The sequence below is a fragment of the Eptesicus fuscus genome, chromosome 20 (genome assembly GCF_027574615.1).
Source record: "Eptesicus fuscus isolate TK198812 chromosome 20, DD_ASM_mEF_20220401, whole genome shotgun sequence".
NCBI classification, from domain to species: Eukaryota; Metazoa; Chordata; class Mammalia; order Chiroptera; family Vespertilionidae; genus Eptesicus; species Eptesicus fuscus.
Window position 1 is genome coordinate 13,792,389 of NC_072492.1, and position 16,479 is coordinate 13,808,867.

The window sequence follows — 16,479 nt, forward strand, 5'->3', positions numbered from 1 at the left end:
AGTCAAAGATTTGAAATACAAAGAAGCAAAAAACACTCAACCGGAAAAGCAAAAAGCAAAAAGAATCCAAAATTATGAAGATAGTGTAAGGAGCCTCTGGGACAACTTCAAGCGTACCAACATCAGAATTATGGGGGTGCCAGAAGGAGAGAGAGAGCAAGATACTGAAAACCTATTTGAAGAAATAATGACTGAAAATTTCCCCCACCTGGTGAAAGAAATAGACTTACAAGTCCAGGAAGTGTACAGAACCCCAAACAAAAGGAATCCAAAGAGGACCACACCAAGACACATCATAATTAAAATGCCAAGAGCAAAAGACAAAGAGAGAATATTAAAAGCAGCAAGAGAAAAACAGTTAGTTACCTACAAGAGAGCAGCCACACGACTGTCAGCTGATTTCTCAACAGAAACTATGCAGGCCAGATGGGAGTGGCAAGAAATATTCAAAGTGATGAATAGCAAGAACCTACAACCAAGATTACTCTACCTAGCAAAGCTATCATTCAGAATTGAAGGGCAGATAAAGAACTTCACAGATAAGAAAAAGCTAAAGGAGTTAATCACCTTTATTATATTAAATTCTGAAAGGTATTCTTTAAGAAGAGGAAGAAAAAGAAAAAGGTAAAAATAAAAATTATGAACAACAAATACATATCTATTAACAAGTGAATCTAAAAATCAAGTGAATAAAAAAATCTGATGAACAGAATAAACTGGTGAATATAATAGAATCAGGGGCATAGAAAGGGAGTGGAATGACAATTCTCGGGGGGAAAGGGGTGTGGGGGTGCAGGAAGAGACTGGACAAAAATCGTACACCTATGGATGAGGAAAGTGTGTGTGTGTGTGTGTGGGGGGGGTAAGGGCAGTGGGTGGGTTGGGAACCAGGTGAAGGGGAGCTATAGGGGAAAAAAGAGGAACAATTGTAATAATCTGAACAATAAAGATTTATTAAATTAAAAAAAAAGAGACTTAAACATAACTTTTAAATCAGTCATTTACAAATCAGTAAATAAAACCAGAAAATTATACAAGAAAAAGAAATATAGATGGAAAAGAGGAAATAACCCAATAGTTTTGTTCACAGATTATATGAATTCTTACATTGGAAAACACAAATAATCTACAGATAAGTTATTAAAAATAAATTAGCTAGCCTAGCAATATTGCTATATACAAAAGCAATACATAAAATCAATTCTATGTCTATATATCAGCAATATACATTAGAAATTAAAATTGAAAAAAGACATCATCTACAAGCGAATTGAAAATAGCAATACCAGGAAATCTAATGAAAGCTAAACAAAACCATACACACATACACACACACACAGAGACACACACTATAAATTACTGAGAGCATTTAAAGACAATATAAATAAACTAGAGGCCCGGTGCATGGATTTGTGCACCAGTGGGGTCCCTCGGCCTGGCCTGCGGGGATCAGCTGAAACCGGCAGTCCTACATCCCCCAAGGGATGTAGTAGTGCCAAAGCGGCAGGCAGCTTGGGAGGAGCCTGAGCCCAGGCTGGGTGCTGCACCATTCCCACTCATCCCAGCCCCACTGCGCCTGTAGGCTCGCGCCCAGTCAATCCCAATGCTGGTCCTGATCCCGGTCCGGATGGGGAAGGGGTGCGCAGGGGGAGTGTCCGTGGGAGAGGCTTGCACTGCCACAGCTGCACTCACCAGGCACGAGCCCGGCATCTGGCACCCGTTGGTCAGCTGACCAGTGCTCCCACTGTGGGAGCGCACTGACCACCGGGGGGCAACTGCTGCATTGAGCATCTGCCCCTGGTGGTCAGTGCACATCATAGCTACTGGTCGACCGATTGAACGGTAGACTGGTCGCTTAGGCTTTTATATATATAGATGGAGGGATATATATTGTTTGTGGATTAGGAAATTCAATATTATAAAGATACCAATTCCTCATCAAAATTCCATTAGGTTGATTTTTATTATTGTTTTCAGAGGAACAGGAAGATTGGTAGAAATTGACAAGTTCTGATTCTAAAATTTCTATGGAAATACTAAAGTCAAGATTAGCCAAGACATTCTGGAAAAACAGACGGCAAAGCTATTCTACTGGATATCAAGACTTAGAACAATTAAGACTGTACAGGAGCATAAGAACCAATATCAGATCAATGAAAGAGAACAAGGGGCAAAGAAACTGACCCACACATATGCACAGTTATTTTCTGACAAAAGTGGCAGTATATGCCCCTTCGGGGGTAAAAGTAATCCTTTAAACAAATAGTGCTAGCACAAATGGATATCCATTGGGAAGAAAGTGAAACTTTTTTCTAGGAAGTAACATAGAAAATGTCTTCTTGATTTGGCATAAAGAAAAGCTTCTTAAACAGGATATAAAAAACAAAAATTCAAGAAAAGATTGCAACATTGGACTATATAAAATTAATAATTCTGTTCATCAAAACACACCACTGCAAAATTTAAAAACAAGCCACATCTTATTTCTAAGAAGATATGTACAATACAGATAACTGAGAAAGGTTCCATATGCAGAACACCCCTATAAAGAATTAAAAATCATTAAAAAAGAAAGGAGAGAAAGGAGGGAAGGAAGAGAAAAAGAGGAAGTGAAAGAGAAGGAAAGGGAGGGAGGATTAGGCAAGAGACTTTGAACTGGAATTTCACAAAATAAGACATATAAATGGCCTATAAATATACAAGAAAGTACTCACATAATTACTCATCCAGAAAATGTAAATTAAAATCACAGTGACAGCCTTACATACCAATCAGGTGCCTAAATTTTTAAAAACTAATAATAAGTGCTGACAAGACAGCAGACTAGAATATAAAATGATGAAGCTACTTTGAAAAAAATCTTTATCTGCTACAGTTGAATAAACATATAACCTATAATGTAACAATCATATTTACAGAAATATACCCACGAGAAATACATGTACACATGTACTAAGAGACAAGAACAATCACAGTAGTTTTCTTTATAATCGTCCAAATCTGGAAAAAACTCAATAATTAAAACAACAGCCTTGGTATGCAGTGTGGCCTCTCCCTCATGCACCCAGACCCAGCAGAAGCAGCCACACTGTGGACCACTTTGTAGCTCTAAATAGGTAGCCCAGGGCTGGTCACAGGCAGTGTTCAACATTGACTTGCAGCAGACTCCCTCCCAAGAGGCCCACATCAGACCACGTGACCCAATTACTGCCACAAGGGGACACCCAAAAGGAGATTTCAGCAGGCTCCAGACCCTGATGGGACAAATTCCATTTCATGGGGTCAGCCTCCCCATACAACAGCTTGTACACTGTTGTTGGGGTCAACCCTTATAGCAAGCCTGAAGGTCAGCCCCATTCACAGATAACTCAACAGCAGTCAAGACTGAATTACAACTGGAAGGCTCACATAACTCACACAAGGGACATTCCTGGACCACCTAGCTCAGGTGATCAGGTTACACTGAGACCCACAGGATATCTAATACATAAGGCCACCATACGAAGACTGAGAGACATAGCAGATCTATCTTATATACAGAAACAAATACAGAGAGGCAGCCAAAATGGGGACACAAAGAAACATGCCCCAAATGAAAGAATAGGAAAAAATCCCCAGAAAACAAACACTAAATGAAACAAAGGCAAGCAATCTACCAGATACAGAGTACAAAACAATGGCTATAAGGATGCTCAAGGAACTTAGGGGAAGAATGGATCAACTCAGTGAAAATCTCAACAAAGAGATAGTAAGCATAAAAAGGGACAAAGAAACCATAAAAAAGAACCAGTCAGAAATGGAAGAATATACTGGAAGGAATAAATAGTAGGCTAGACGAAGCAGAGGATCAAATTAGCAAATTGGAAGACACGGCAGCAGAAAATACCCAATCAGAGGAGCAAAAACAAACAAACAAACAAATAAATTTTTAGAATGAGGACAGTCTAAGGGGCCTCTGGTACAACACCAAATGTAAAACATCCACATCCTAGGGTTACCAGAAGGAGGGGAGAGAGAGAAAAGAGAGAGAGAGAGAGAGAGAGAGAGATCAAGGGATTAAGAACCTATGTGAAAAAATAATGATGGAACATTTCCTTAACCTGGTGAAAGAAAAAGACACACAAGTCCAGAAAGTACAGAGAATCCCAAAAAAGATGAATCCAAAGAGTCCCACACCAAGACACATCATAATTAAAATGCCAAAGGTTAAATAAAGACAAAGAACAAATCTTAAAAGCACCAAGAGAAAGACAGTTACTTACAAGGGAGCTCCCAGAAGACTGTCAGCAGATTTCTCAAAAGAAGCATTTCATGTCAGAAGGGACTGGCACAAAATATTCAGAGTGATTAAAAGCAAAGACCTAAAACAAAGACTACTCTATCCAGCCAGGGTATCATTTATAATTGAAGAAATTAAGAGCTTCCCAGACAGGAAAAAACAGAAGGAGTTCATTACCACCAAACCAGTATTACAATAAATGTTAAAGGAATTTCTTTAAGAAGAAGAAAGAAAAAAGAGGAACATAATGACAAATAATAAAATGGCAATAAATATGTATCTATCAATAATTACTTTAGATGTAAATGGATTAAATATCCCATTCAAAAGACACAGGGTAACTGAATGGATAAGAAAATAAGACCTATATATATGCTCTCTATGAGAAACCCATGTCAGAATACAAGACACGCACAGACTGAAAGCAAAAAGGTGGAAAAAGATATTTCATGCAAATGGAAACAAAAAAAAATCTGAACAGCAAAACTTATATCAGACAAAACAGACTTTAAAACAAAGGGTATAAATGAGACAAAGAAGGATATTACATAATGATAAAGGGATCCATCTAACAAGAGGATATAACCCTTATAAACACTTATGCACCTAACATAGGAGCACCTATATATATAAAGCAAATACTGATGAACATAAAAGGAGAGACTGACAGTAATATAGTCATAGTAGAGGATTTTAACACCACATTGACATCAGTAAATAGATCTTTCCAGACAAAATCAACAAGGAAAGAGCGAACTTAAATGACTGAGTAGACTATATGAATTTAATGGATATTTTCAGAGCATTTCACCCCAAAGCAGGAGAATATACATTCTTTTCAAGAGCATATGGAACATTTTCCAGGATAGATATGCTAGGACATAAAACAAGTCTCAATAAATTTAAGAAGACTGAAATCATATCAAGCATCTTCTTCAAACACAAGGGTATCAGAGTAGAAACCAATTACAAGAAAAAACAACTTTAAAAACACAAACATACTGAGGCTAAATAACATGTTACTAAATAATGAATAGGTTAATAATGAGATCAAGGGAGATTCAAAAGATACCTAAGACAAATGAAAATGAAAATACAACAACCCCAAATCTATCAGACACAGAGAAAGCAGTCCTGAGAGGGGAATTCACAGCAATACAGGTGTACCTCAAGAAACAAGGAAAACCTAAAATAAATAATCTAACCTTATACCTAAAGGAACTAGAAAAAGAATAGCTCAAAGTGAGTAGAAGAAAGGAAACACTAAAGATCATAGCAAAAAAATAAAATAGAGCCCCAAAATATCAATCTGAAAGATCAATAAAACCAAGAGCTCTTTCTCTGAAAAGATAAACAAGATTGATAAACCTTTAACCAGGCTCAAGAAAAATAGAGAGGACCTGAATAAGTAAAATTAGAAATAAAAGAGAAGTAACAACTGACACCACAAAAATACAAAGTATTGTAAGAAAATACAATGAATAACTTACATGCCAATGAACTGTACAATATGGAAGAAATGGATAAATTCGTAGAAACATACAATCTTTCAAAACTGAATCAAGAAGATCAGAAAATTTGAACAGACCAATTATAACCAACAAAATCAAAGCAGGAATCAAAAATCTGCCAACAAACAAGTCTTAGACCATAGCTTCACATGGGGGATTTTATCAATTATTCAAAGAACTAACACCTATCCTTTCTCAAACTATTCCAAAAAATTCAAGAGAAGGGAAGACTCCCAGTGTGGAGGTTCATAAAAAAGTTAAAAATGAAACTGCCTTATGACCCAGCAATTCCTCTTCTAGGTTTATTTCCAAAAAAATCCAAAACACTAATTCAAAAGAATATATGCACCCCTGTGTTCACTGTAGTGTCATTAACAATAGCCTTGATATGAAAGCAACCCAAGTGCCCATCAGTAAATGGTTGGGTGAAAAGGGGAGGTACATATCTACAATGGAATATTACTTGGCCATAAAAAAGAATAAAATCTTCAGGTCAGTCAGAGAAAAGACAAATACCATATGATTTCACTTATAAGTGAAATCTAAAGAACAAAATAAATGGACAAACTAAATTGAAACAGTCTCATAAATACAGACAATAGACTGATGGTTGCCAGAAGAGAGTGAGTTGGGGGACTGAGTGAAAAGGAGTAGAGACAAAAGAGTCAAGGGGATGTAAAGTACAGCATAGAGAATATAGTCAATAATATTTTAATAACTATGTATGATGCCAGTTGGAAATATCAGAGGGACATTCTGTAAAGTATATGATTATGTAACCACTATACTGTACACCCGAAGCAAATACAAAATAATATAGAATGTAAACTGTAATTTAAAAAGAAAATTTAAAAAAGCACCAAAATAGAATCTTAAGGAAAAAAGTACAGAGAACAATGATGTTCATTCAAGTGCTAAAATAATTTTTATCCATTAATCTCTAACATCCTATCTAATGAAAGAGCAATATGCAAATTGACCATCACTCCAACACAATATGGCTGCCCCCATGAGGTCAAAGATCTGGCCCCCATGTGGACACAAGATGGCCACCACAAGATGGCCAGCAGGGGAGGGCAGTTGGGAGGGACCAGGCCTGCAAGGGAGGGCAGTTGGGGGTGATCGGGCCAGCAGGGGAGGGCAGTTGGGAGGGACCAGGCCTGCAAGGGAGGGCAGTTGGGGGCGATCAACCCTGCAGGGGTGGGAAGTTAGAGGTGACCAGGCCGGCAGAGGAGGGAAGTTGGGGGCAAACAGGCTGGCAGGGGAGCAGTTAGACATCAATCAGGCTGGCAGGGGAGTGGTTAGGGGGTGATCAGGCTGGCAGGCAGAAGCAGTTAGGGGCAATCAGGAAGGCAGGCAGGCGAGCAGTTGGGAGCCAGCAGTCCTGGATTGTGAGAGGGATGTCCGACTGCCCACTTAGGCCCAATCCTACCAGGATCGGGCCTAAACGGGCAGTCGGACATTCCTCGAGGGGTCCTAGATTGGAGGGTGCAGGCTGGGCTAAGGGACACCCCACTCCCGTGCACGAATTTCGTGCACCGGGCCTCTAGTAGTACTATAAACATTAATCAACTGTGCAAGTACAGTACAATGCAATTCTGATTTTTTAAAATTTGTGTTGATTATAGTAAATTATCAGTAATATTCAATAGAATATATATATATAAATAGATACATGCTGAAATTAAACACAGTTTACAAAGTAAAAAAAAGGAGAAACATTCCCATTAAATCTGGGAGGCAAAATAATGTCTACCATTAGAATTATTACTGAATTAAAACCCACTCAAAGCAGAAAGGGAAAGAAGGAAAGGTATAAAAATTGTAAAGAAAAAGGCAAAACTTTACTTATTTGCAGGTGATCTCATCTATCTGGAAAAATACAAAAGAATTAACTAACAAAATCTTATATTTCATCAAATCTAAAACACTGAGTATAAACATCATTATTTTATGCACAATAGCAAATTCTAAAATACTGCCAATTAATTATGATATCACCAATTTAAGAATGTATCCCAATTTCAAAAATGTTCAAATGTATACCTTATCATAGCAAACTAAAGATTTCAGCCAAGTGCCAGACATAAGAGCAATGTACACATCCAACAGCTCTCCTATAAGGAGCAATAACCAATTTCAAAATTAATAAAAAAAGAAGGTCCCATTCACAAGAGTAATAATAACTGGAAATAAAACTAACAAGGAATTTATGCATGCGTATGTATTCCTATGTCAGGAATTCTTGTATGCAGAAAATTATAAAATTCAACTAAAGAGATGGAAAAAGAACATGGATAAAATGATGGGCCAACTTCATATACTAAAGATGCCATTTCTCCCCTAAATAATCTATGAACTCAATGTAATACCAATCCAGATCCTGACAGCATTTTTCATGGAACTTGACAAGCTCATTTTAAATTCCTCTGAAGATAAGCAATCACCATCAGCAAAATTTTGAGAAAGAAGAACAAAGAAGAAAAAGTTGCCTCATGAAATATTAAAATTTTCTGTACCAGAAAAGATATCATAAGCAAATTGCAAAAGCAAGTAACTAAGAGAAAATATCTGTAATATATATATACCATAAAAGGACTAAGATCCTGATTATATAAAGAATTTCTATACATCCATAAGCCAAAGACAAAGACCCCAGCAGGAAGATGGCAAAGGATATGAACAGACAAATCACAGAAGAGGAAATAGACATGGCTAAGGAATACATGAAAGAAACAATAATCTTCCTCACTAGGAATCAGGGAGATACAATAAGATAACATTTTCCACTGAGAGCCTGGGAAAAAATTTAATTTCATTATATAAAGTACTTAGCGAGGACATAGGGAAATATATACTGACTAGAGGCAGGGTGCACGAAATTCGTGCACGGGGGCGCGGGGGTGTCCCTCAGCCCAGCTCGCACCCTCCCCAATCTGGGACCCCTCGAGGGATGTCCGACTGCCGTTTAGACATCCCTCTCACAATCCAGGACTGCTGGCTCCCAACTGCTCACCTGCCTTCCTTCCTGACTGCCCCTAACTGCTTCTGCCTGCCAGCCTGATCACCCCCTAACCACTCCCATGCCAGCCTGATTGATGTCTAACTGCTCCCCTGCCAGCCTGTTTGCCCCCAACTTCCCTCCTCTGCCGGCCTGGACACCCCTAACTGCCCTCCTCTGCAGGGTTGATCGCCTCCAACTGTCCTCCCTTGCAGGCCTGGTCCCTCTCAACTGCCTTCCCTTGCAGGCCTGGTCCCTCCCAACTGCCCTCCCCTGCTGGCCATCTTGTGTCCACATGGGGGCAGGATCTTTGACCACATAGGGGCAGCTATCTTGATCTTGTGTGTCGAGTGATGGTCAAAATGCATATTACTCTTTTATTAGATAGGATAGAGGCCTGGTGCACGGGTGGGGACCAGCTGGTTTGCCCTGAAGGGTGTCCTGGATCAGGGTGGGGTTCCCTTGGGGCGTGGAGAGGCCTGGGCGAGGGGCCTGTGGTGGTTTGCAGGCCAGTCACGCCACTGGCAACCCAAGCAGAGGCCCTGGTATCTGGAATTTATTTACCTTCTACAATTGAAACTTTGTAGCCTGGAGCGGAGACAAGCCTCCTGCTTGATCCGTGGCTGCCGCCATTTCTGTTTGTATTTGTTTACCTTCTATAATTGAAACTTTGTATCCTTGAGTGGAGGCCTGGGCCCACCAGAGTGTGTGGAAAGCTTGGCTTCCTCTGCTGCCGGGGAAACCCAAGCCTCCCTTCTGGTAAGCCATCTTGGTTGGGGTTTATTTGCATACTCTCCCTGATTGGGTGGTGGGTGTGGCTTATGTAGCAGAGTGATGTTAATTTGCATATTACTCTTTTATTAGAGAGGATGATCACTGCTAGTCAAAACATAATTGTATGCCCACTTTCAAGGACAAGTTGCCAGTATATGTCTAATAGTGCACACCACATAAGCTAGCAATTCCACTTCCTAGGAGTTTACTACTATACTAGAGGCCTGATGCACGGGTTCATGCACCAGTGGGGTCCCTCATCGTAGCCTGCGGGGATCAGGCCGAACAAAACCAGATCACTCCTGCCTGCCGCTCCTGTTCATCCCAGCCCCGCTGCTCCTGCTGCCACCACCACTCAGTAGGCTTGCTGCCTGCTGCTCCTGCTCATCCCAGCCCCGCTGCACCTGTTGCCACCACCACTCGGTAAGCTCGCTGCTACTCTGCTGCGGTCTCAGGGCTGCGGCAGCCAGCCGTGAGCCCTGCATCTGGCACCTGTCAGTCAACTGAGCGGTGCTCCCGCTATGGGAGCACACTAACAACCAGGGGGCAGCTCCTGCATTGAACATCTGTCCCCTGGTGGTCAGTGTGCGTCATAGTGACTGGTCAACCAGTCATTTGGTTGTTCAGTCATTTGGTTGCTTCACTTAGGCTTTTATATATATAGATAAAGAGATATACTTATATGTATATAAAAAGATACATATCTATCCAATGTGCGTGTGTATTCGTATACACACGCGCACATTGGATAGATATGTATCTTTTTATCTATCTATCTATCTATCTATCTATCTATCTATCTATCTATCTATGGTTAAAATTAAAATTTAAAGTAGGGCTCTAACTTCCAGCTCTGTGGAAATTTACTTTGGGTAGCCCAAATGCTATATGTAGGAAAAGGGACTTCTACTTTTCCATGGACCCCTATGGAAGAATATTCCAGTCTCCTGCCTAGTTCAAGTATACCTATTGAGGATTAGGTTTTAAATCTTAATTTTTCCCTCAGTGTAGCAAATGTTACAGTCCAGATAAACCCAAAGAATAAAATACCTTGCAATGAACACTTTAGGACACATACCAGCAAGAACCTTCTTTGCCACTGAAGGTTGTCTTGTTTCCTTTGGAAATATCTTCTTTGTTACAAAGGGTCTCCTCTCGCTCTTTTGCAATGTACTTTGCCATCTCTCTAAGGACCGTGGACTATCAACAGGAAATCTGCTGCTAATTTCAGTAAAATTTTTCTTCACCTTTTTTGGTGACAGTTTCTTTTCCAGGAGGGATTCCAAAGCCTGCCATGAAACAGTCAATTATTCTCTTAGTTTATCTCTTAGTGATTAAAAAGTCTAACTTTTAACCACAAGACTAAAAATGAAGACTCCAGAGAAATGTGTTATCAATGGCTATTTCTAATGATTAAGAAAATACTGTTCAACTTAATTTTAAAACTTCAATATTTAGGACATCAAGTTAATAAAAGGAATTCTGCTTTTACATATGAAGCTCACTAAAACCATAGCAAAAAAATAGAAAATATGAATACATTTTTTGTTGTTAATCCTCACCTGATGATATTTTTTCCATTGATTTTTAGAGAGAATGAAAGGGAGGGAAGAAGGGAAGGAAGAGGAGAGAGAGAGTGAGAGAGACACATCGATTGGTTGCCTCCCATACGCAACCCGACCAAGGAGGGGTTCGAACCTGCAACGCAGGTATCTGCCCTTAACCAGGAATCGAACCTGTGACCCTTTAGTGTGCAGGTCAACACTCTAACCACTGAGCAACTGGCCAGGGCAAAATACGAATACTTTTAAAGGCATCCAAGTCCTAAAATTAAGGATCACCATTTTAAATACTAACCATAGTTTTCAGAATATAAACCTACATGCTTTTAAAGCATTTTAATTCTCAATAAAAAACTCATACACTCAAATAATTTTAAGTGGGCAAACACTTAATATACATTTTCATACACTAAAGGAAACTCTGTGTGTCCAGTGGCTCCGGTCACTCATTACCACAATGGTAGAGCTGTGCCCCCTTTCTAAAGGAGGCACCTCCTCTAACAAAGCACCCACTCATGCATGACCAGGCAGTAAGGGCCTCGTGTCCATCTGGCCTATAAAATTAAAGACAACTGAAGTAGCCAGGGAGGTTTAGTTCAGATGACAGTAAGGCAATGAAAAGATAAGCTGTGGGATGGTACAATACATCAACAAGAATAAACTGCTTTCACTATGGAATACTTTCAAATGTAGAGAGACAAACATTGTATTTACGAAACATTATGTTAAGGCACTCTTGCTCAAAATTTGGGAAAGTGACTAGATAATCTCTTGACATCTTTTCTAGGGTTATAAATGTATATCCTCTAAATGAAATAATTTTGACCAATAAATGTTTCTTATGGGTAAGTCTAAAAAACATCACATGATTTGATATACTGTCTGGAGGTCTGCACTGGACAATAACCTTCTTGATAGAGAGATCTAACTACCCAAACATAACCAATGCATTCACAACCATATGCTGGATAATGGACTTGTAAAGGTAGAAGGAGCCTTAACGACTGCCACGAGCTAGTTAATGGTAAAATTGGTGTGCCACTTAGTCCACGATTCTCCCCACTACAGCACCTTTCCTCTACAGCCCACAGCTTGCTGTGTCACACTGAGAAACAGGTTGTCTTTTTATTTGTAGGTGAAAATATGTGATATAGTGGAAATAACAGTGGCATGAAATCAGAAGATAGGAATTTGATTCCCAGCTCTCAAGGGAAGTAACTGTGTCATCTATCTAACCTTAGCTTTCTTTTGAATTTTATCTGTAAAATAAGACATTCTGCAAATTGCAGCACTGCAGTCAAGATAAAATGGCAAAATTATGTGGTAGCACTCTGTGAACTTCGGAGAACTATCAAGATTTAAGGCCATGTTGTCCTTGTCGTCTGTCACCAGTAAGAAGAAAGAACACTATTCATTCCTTACTAGTACTTGCCAACTGTGATTTCCCGAAGTTGCTAGCCATATCACAAGACTTGAGGCTCTACTTCCATATATCTTAAAATGTCTTTTTTCACAAATCTCTCTAGATTACATGCTAATATTCTAACTAAAGCACCAATTTAAGATTGTTTTACTGTTTTCCTTTTCTCTGCTAAAAATTCTTTATTAAATGGCTCAGCCAGGAAATGGAAAATTCTTTTTAATTAATGGACCTGGTTAAGAGTTGTATGTTCTAGATTCAATTCACCAATTCTCAAAGACGTGAAAGACAATTATTATAGACTAGACCAGTGGTCACCAACCGATGGTCCGTGAGGTCTGAAAGGACGGTGGCCGCTGGACTAGACTATAAAAACAATAAAATAAAAATGAAGTCCAGCCTGGCTGGTTTGGCTCAGTGGATAGTGTCAGCCTGCGGACTGACAGGTCCTGGGTTCGATTCTGGTCAAGGGCACATGCCTAGGTTGCAGGCTCAATCCCCAGTAGGGATGTGCAGGAGGCAGCCAATCAATGACTCGCTCTTATCATTGATGTTTCTCTCTCTCTCCTCTCCCTTCCTCCCTGAAATGAATAAAATATATTTTAAAAAGAAAAGAAAAAGTTCTTAACTATTTCTAGTTTAAAAAAAATGAAGTCCTTTTACTGACCTCAGTAAAACTTTAATTTACTAGTTATAGCAGCTTTGTCTGGTATTCTCCATAAACCTCAATGAAACTTGGAGATGGTAAACATTATTTCCCTGCTTAGAAAAAAACGTACTTTTGCGTCATCTCATACACCAAAAGGTTGTGGGTTGGGTTCGATTCCCAGTCAGAGCACATATGGGAGGTAACCTATGGCTGTTTCTTTCTCACATAGATGTTTCTCTCTTTCTCTTTCTCTCTCTCTCTCTCTCGCTCTCTCTCGCTCGCGCGCGCTCTCTCTCTCTCGCTCTCTCGCTCTCTCTTCTCCTTTCCCCCTTACTCTCTATAAAAACATATCCTGGGGTGAATATTAGAAAACAAACAAACCAAGAAACAATGCATTTTTAACAACAGTAAGTCAATTTCATACCTCAATTTGTTGCAGGATATCTATCACCACATCAGAAACGGAAGAATCAGCATCCATCTTGGCAGAACAGAGTGAAAGCTGGCGGATAAGACTGCCCAGTTCCCTATACTGAGCAGGAACTGGGTGCTCCCCTCGGTCAGTAAACTGAGTGACAAACATCTGTAAGGCCCGAATGGCTCCTCGATAGGCAGATGCCAGCCTGGACATTGCCCATGACTGGCAATAAGTGAAATATGAGAAGTTATTTCCATATTCAGAACTTCCTGACATTAACTCCACCCTTAAGAATATTTACAGTCTATCTTCTTTCTATATTGAACTATTTCTTTTTTTTTTTTTTTTTAATGACATGGTATTTTATTTTATTTTATTTTATTTTTTTTTAAATTTCTTTATTGATTAAGGTGTCACATATTTGTCCTCATCCCCCCATTCCCATCCCACCCCTCTCCCTACGCATGCCCCAATCCCCTGTTGAACTTAACCGTTGGATAGGCTTATATGCATGCATACAGGTCCTTTGGTTGAACTCTCCCCCTCCCCCCACCCTCCCCCTACCCTCCCCTATCCTCCCTCTGAGGCCCGATAGTCCGATCGATGCCTCCTTGCTTCTGGTTCTGTTCTTGTTCCTCAGTCTATGTTGTTCATCATTTCCCCTAGATGAGCGAGATCATATGTCACTAGATATATACTAATAAGAACTGAATGTGAGACGAGCAATAATAGTTATGCTGACAGCAAATGAATCAATCTGTAGCGAGCTTCCCCCTGGACCAACAGTTCTTTTGAGACCCAATTTCAATGTCCAGTAGTTCCTTATGTGTACATGTCAGCACTGACCCCTCAGCTCTGGATGGTGGACAAATGGTGGCAATGGAGGTCCGACTCCCTCTGGTTTGGTCTCGGCCTAACCCAGGGGCACGGCGTCACCCAGACTAAGGGGCACGTGGCCTCACCCTTACCCAAGGGGCGCGTGGTCACACCAGGGCCTGGGACCCAGCCTCACCCGGATGGATCCAGGGGCGCATGGCCTCACCCGGACCCAGGATCTGGCTTCACCCATACCCAGGGACGCTTGGCCTCTCCCAGACCCAGGGGCACGTGGCCTCACCCGGGCCTAGGTGCACGAGGCCTCATCCGGATCCAGGGACACATGGTCGCACCCGGACCCAGGGACGCTTGGCCTCTCCCAGACCCAGGGCCACTTGGGCTCACCCGGGCCTAGGTGTAAGAGGCCTCACCCGGATCCAGGGACACATGGTCTCACCAGGACCCAGGGACGCTTGGCCTCTCCCAGACCCAGGGCCACTTGGGCTCACCCGGGCCTAGGTGCACGAGGCCTCACCCGGATCCAGGTACACATGGTCTCACCCGGACCCAGGGACGCTTGGCCTCTCCCAGACCCAGGGCCACTTGGGCTCACCCGGGCCTAGGTGCACGAAGCCACCCGGACCCAGGGGCGCGTTACCTCTCTCAGACCCCTGGTCGCGTGGTCTCACCCGGATCCAGGGGCTCACGGCCTCACCCGTACTCGGGACCCAGCCTTACCTGGATCCAGGGGCCCACGGCCTCACCCGGACCCAGGGTTCAGATTCGCCCGGACCCAGGGGCACATGGCCTCACCCGAACCCAGAATCCAGCTTCACCTGGACCCAGGGGCGCATGGCCTCACCCAAACCCAGGGGCGTGAGGCCTCACCTAGACCCAGAGGCGTGTGACCACATCTGAGCCCAGAGGCTCGCAGGCTCGCCTGGACTCGGGTCTCAGCGGGGTTTCGTCTTCTTGATCCCAATTCCTGTTGGTCAATTCCCTCTCAGCAATTCCTTCGGTCATTTTCTCAGAGCTCCAGGGCGGCTGCCACAGAACTCGTTGGGCGGCGGGCTCGGCAAGGCTCCGGTGTGCCCGGTACCCGGCGGTGGGCTGGTCCGGTGTCGCTGCGTCGGCCCTTGGGTCTGCAACGGTGGCCAGTCGCTGAGCGTGCGCACCTGGCCACTTCGGGGCATTGAGATTCTTGAAGGACTCGGAGGTCAGCAAGCACGGAGTCTCCCACCCCATGTCTCCCAGGGGCTCGTCTGTCCGTGCTCGGCAGCGAGTGGAGCCGTCCCCTCAGCCGGAGACCGCTGGGGGAACTGCGCCGAGCACGTTCCTGGCCACCATTGTGTCGCCTGAGCCATAGTTCTTAAAGTGTGGACTTTGGGTCACCGGCATCAGCATCATCCTGCGTACCCCTCTCTTTTATTCTAGTTGTAGAGCATCTGCTCAGCCAGCCCCCCGGTCTTTCTGGTTGGTGTCTGCTCTGCTCTCCCGTCGTAGTCTCAATATTGTTGTGGTAGGCAACGATCAGGCTGCCGCCCTATGTCTCCATCTTGGTCCTCCTTTGTACAGTTAAGTCTTGATTGTTGTTGGTGTCACTGGGAGGAATTGTCCTCCAGGCCAATTGGCCGTGAGGACCCTCTTTGTCCATATAGGAAGAGTTGCTGTGCAGGAGACATGTTTGTGGGCCGGGTCTTGATGCAGCAATGCCTTGGCGCTCACTGAGTCTGCCTCTAGAATGCCTCCCTTATGCAAGTGATTGAAATCTGGTGTCATCTCCCACCAACCACTAGATGCCCTCGTTTCTGGGTCTCCAATGCAGTGTGGGTCAGCCACTACCTGAGGCACTCAGCAGGAAAAAGCTTCTGCTCAGCTTGGCTGGGGCGGAGCTACAGGGTGGAGCCTACAACCTTGGCTTCCTGTCAGCCCCGCCCTATGAGGCTCCTGTGTCTGTGTCCCTCTGTATTCCTTGCAAACACCTCTGAGAGAAACGTGCCCTGGAGTTTCGCCCACTGCCAAACAGTCCAGTCCCTCCCCTAATGAATC

The 16,479-nt window shown here is 42.4% G+C and overlaps 1 protein-coding gene across 4 annotated transcripts in view; it reads right to left on the minus strand.

Annotated features, from left to right (window-relative positions):
- Positions 1-16,479, minus strand: part of KIAA0753 (KIAA0753 ortholog) — a 77,304-nt gene that overhangs the window by 35,721 nt on the left and 25,104 nt on the right. For all 4 annotated transcript variants that reach the window (XM_054709740.1, XM_054709741.1, XM_054709743.1 and 1 more), the window contains 2 exons: positions 13,621-13,836; positions 10,644-10,854 (listed from right to left, as the gene is read on the minus strand). In XM_054709740.1, the coding sequence (XP_054565715.1) occupies positions 10,644-10,854; positions 13,621-13,836 (427 nt within the window). The remainder of the gene's footprint in view (positions 1-10,643; positions 10,855-13,620; positions 13,837-16,479) is intronic.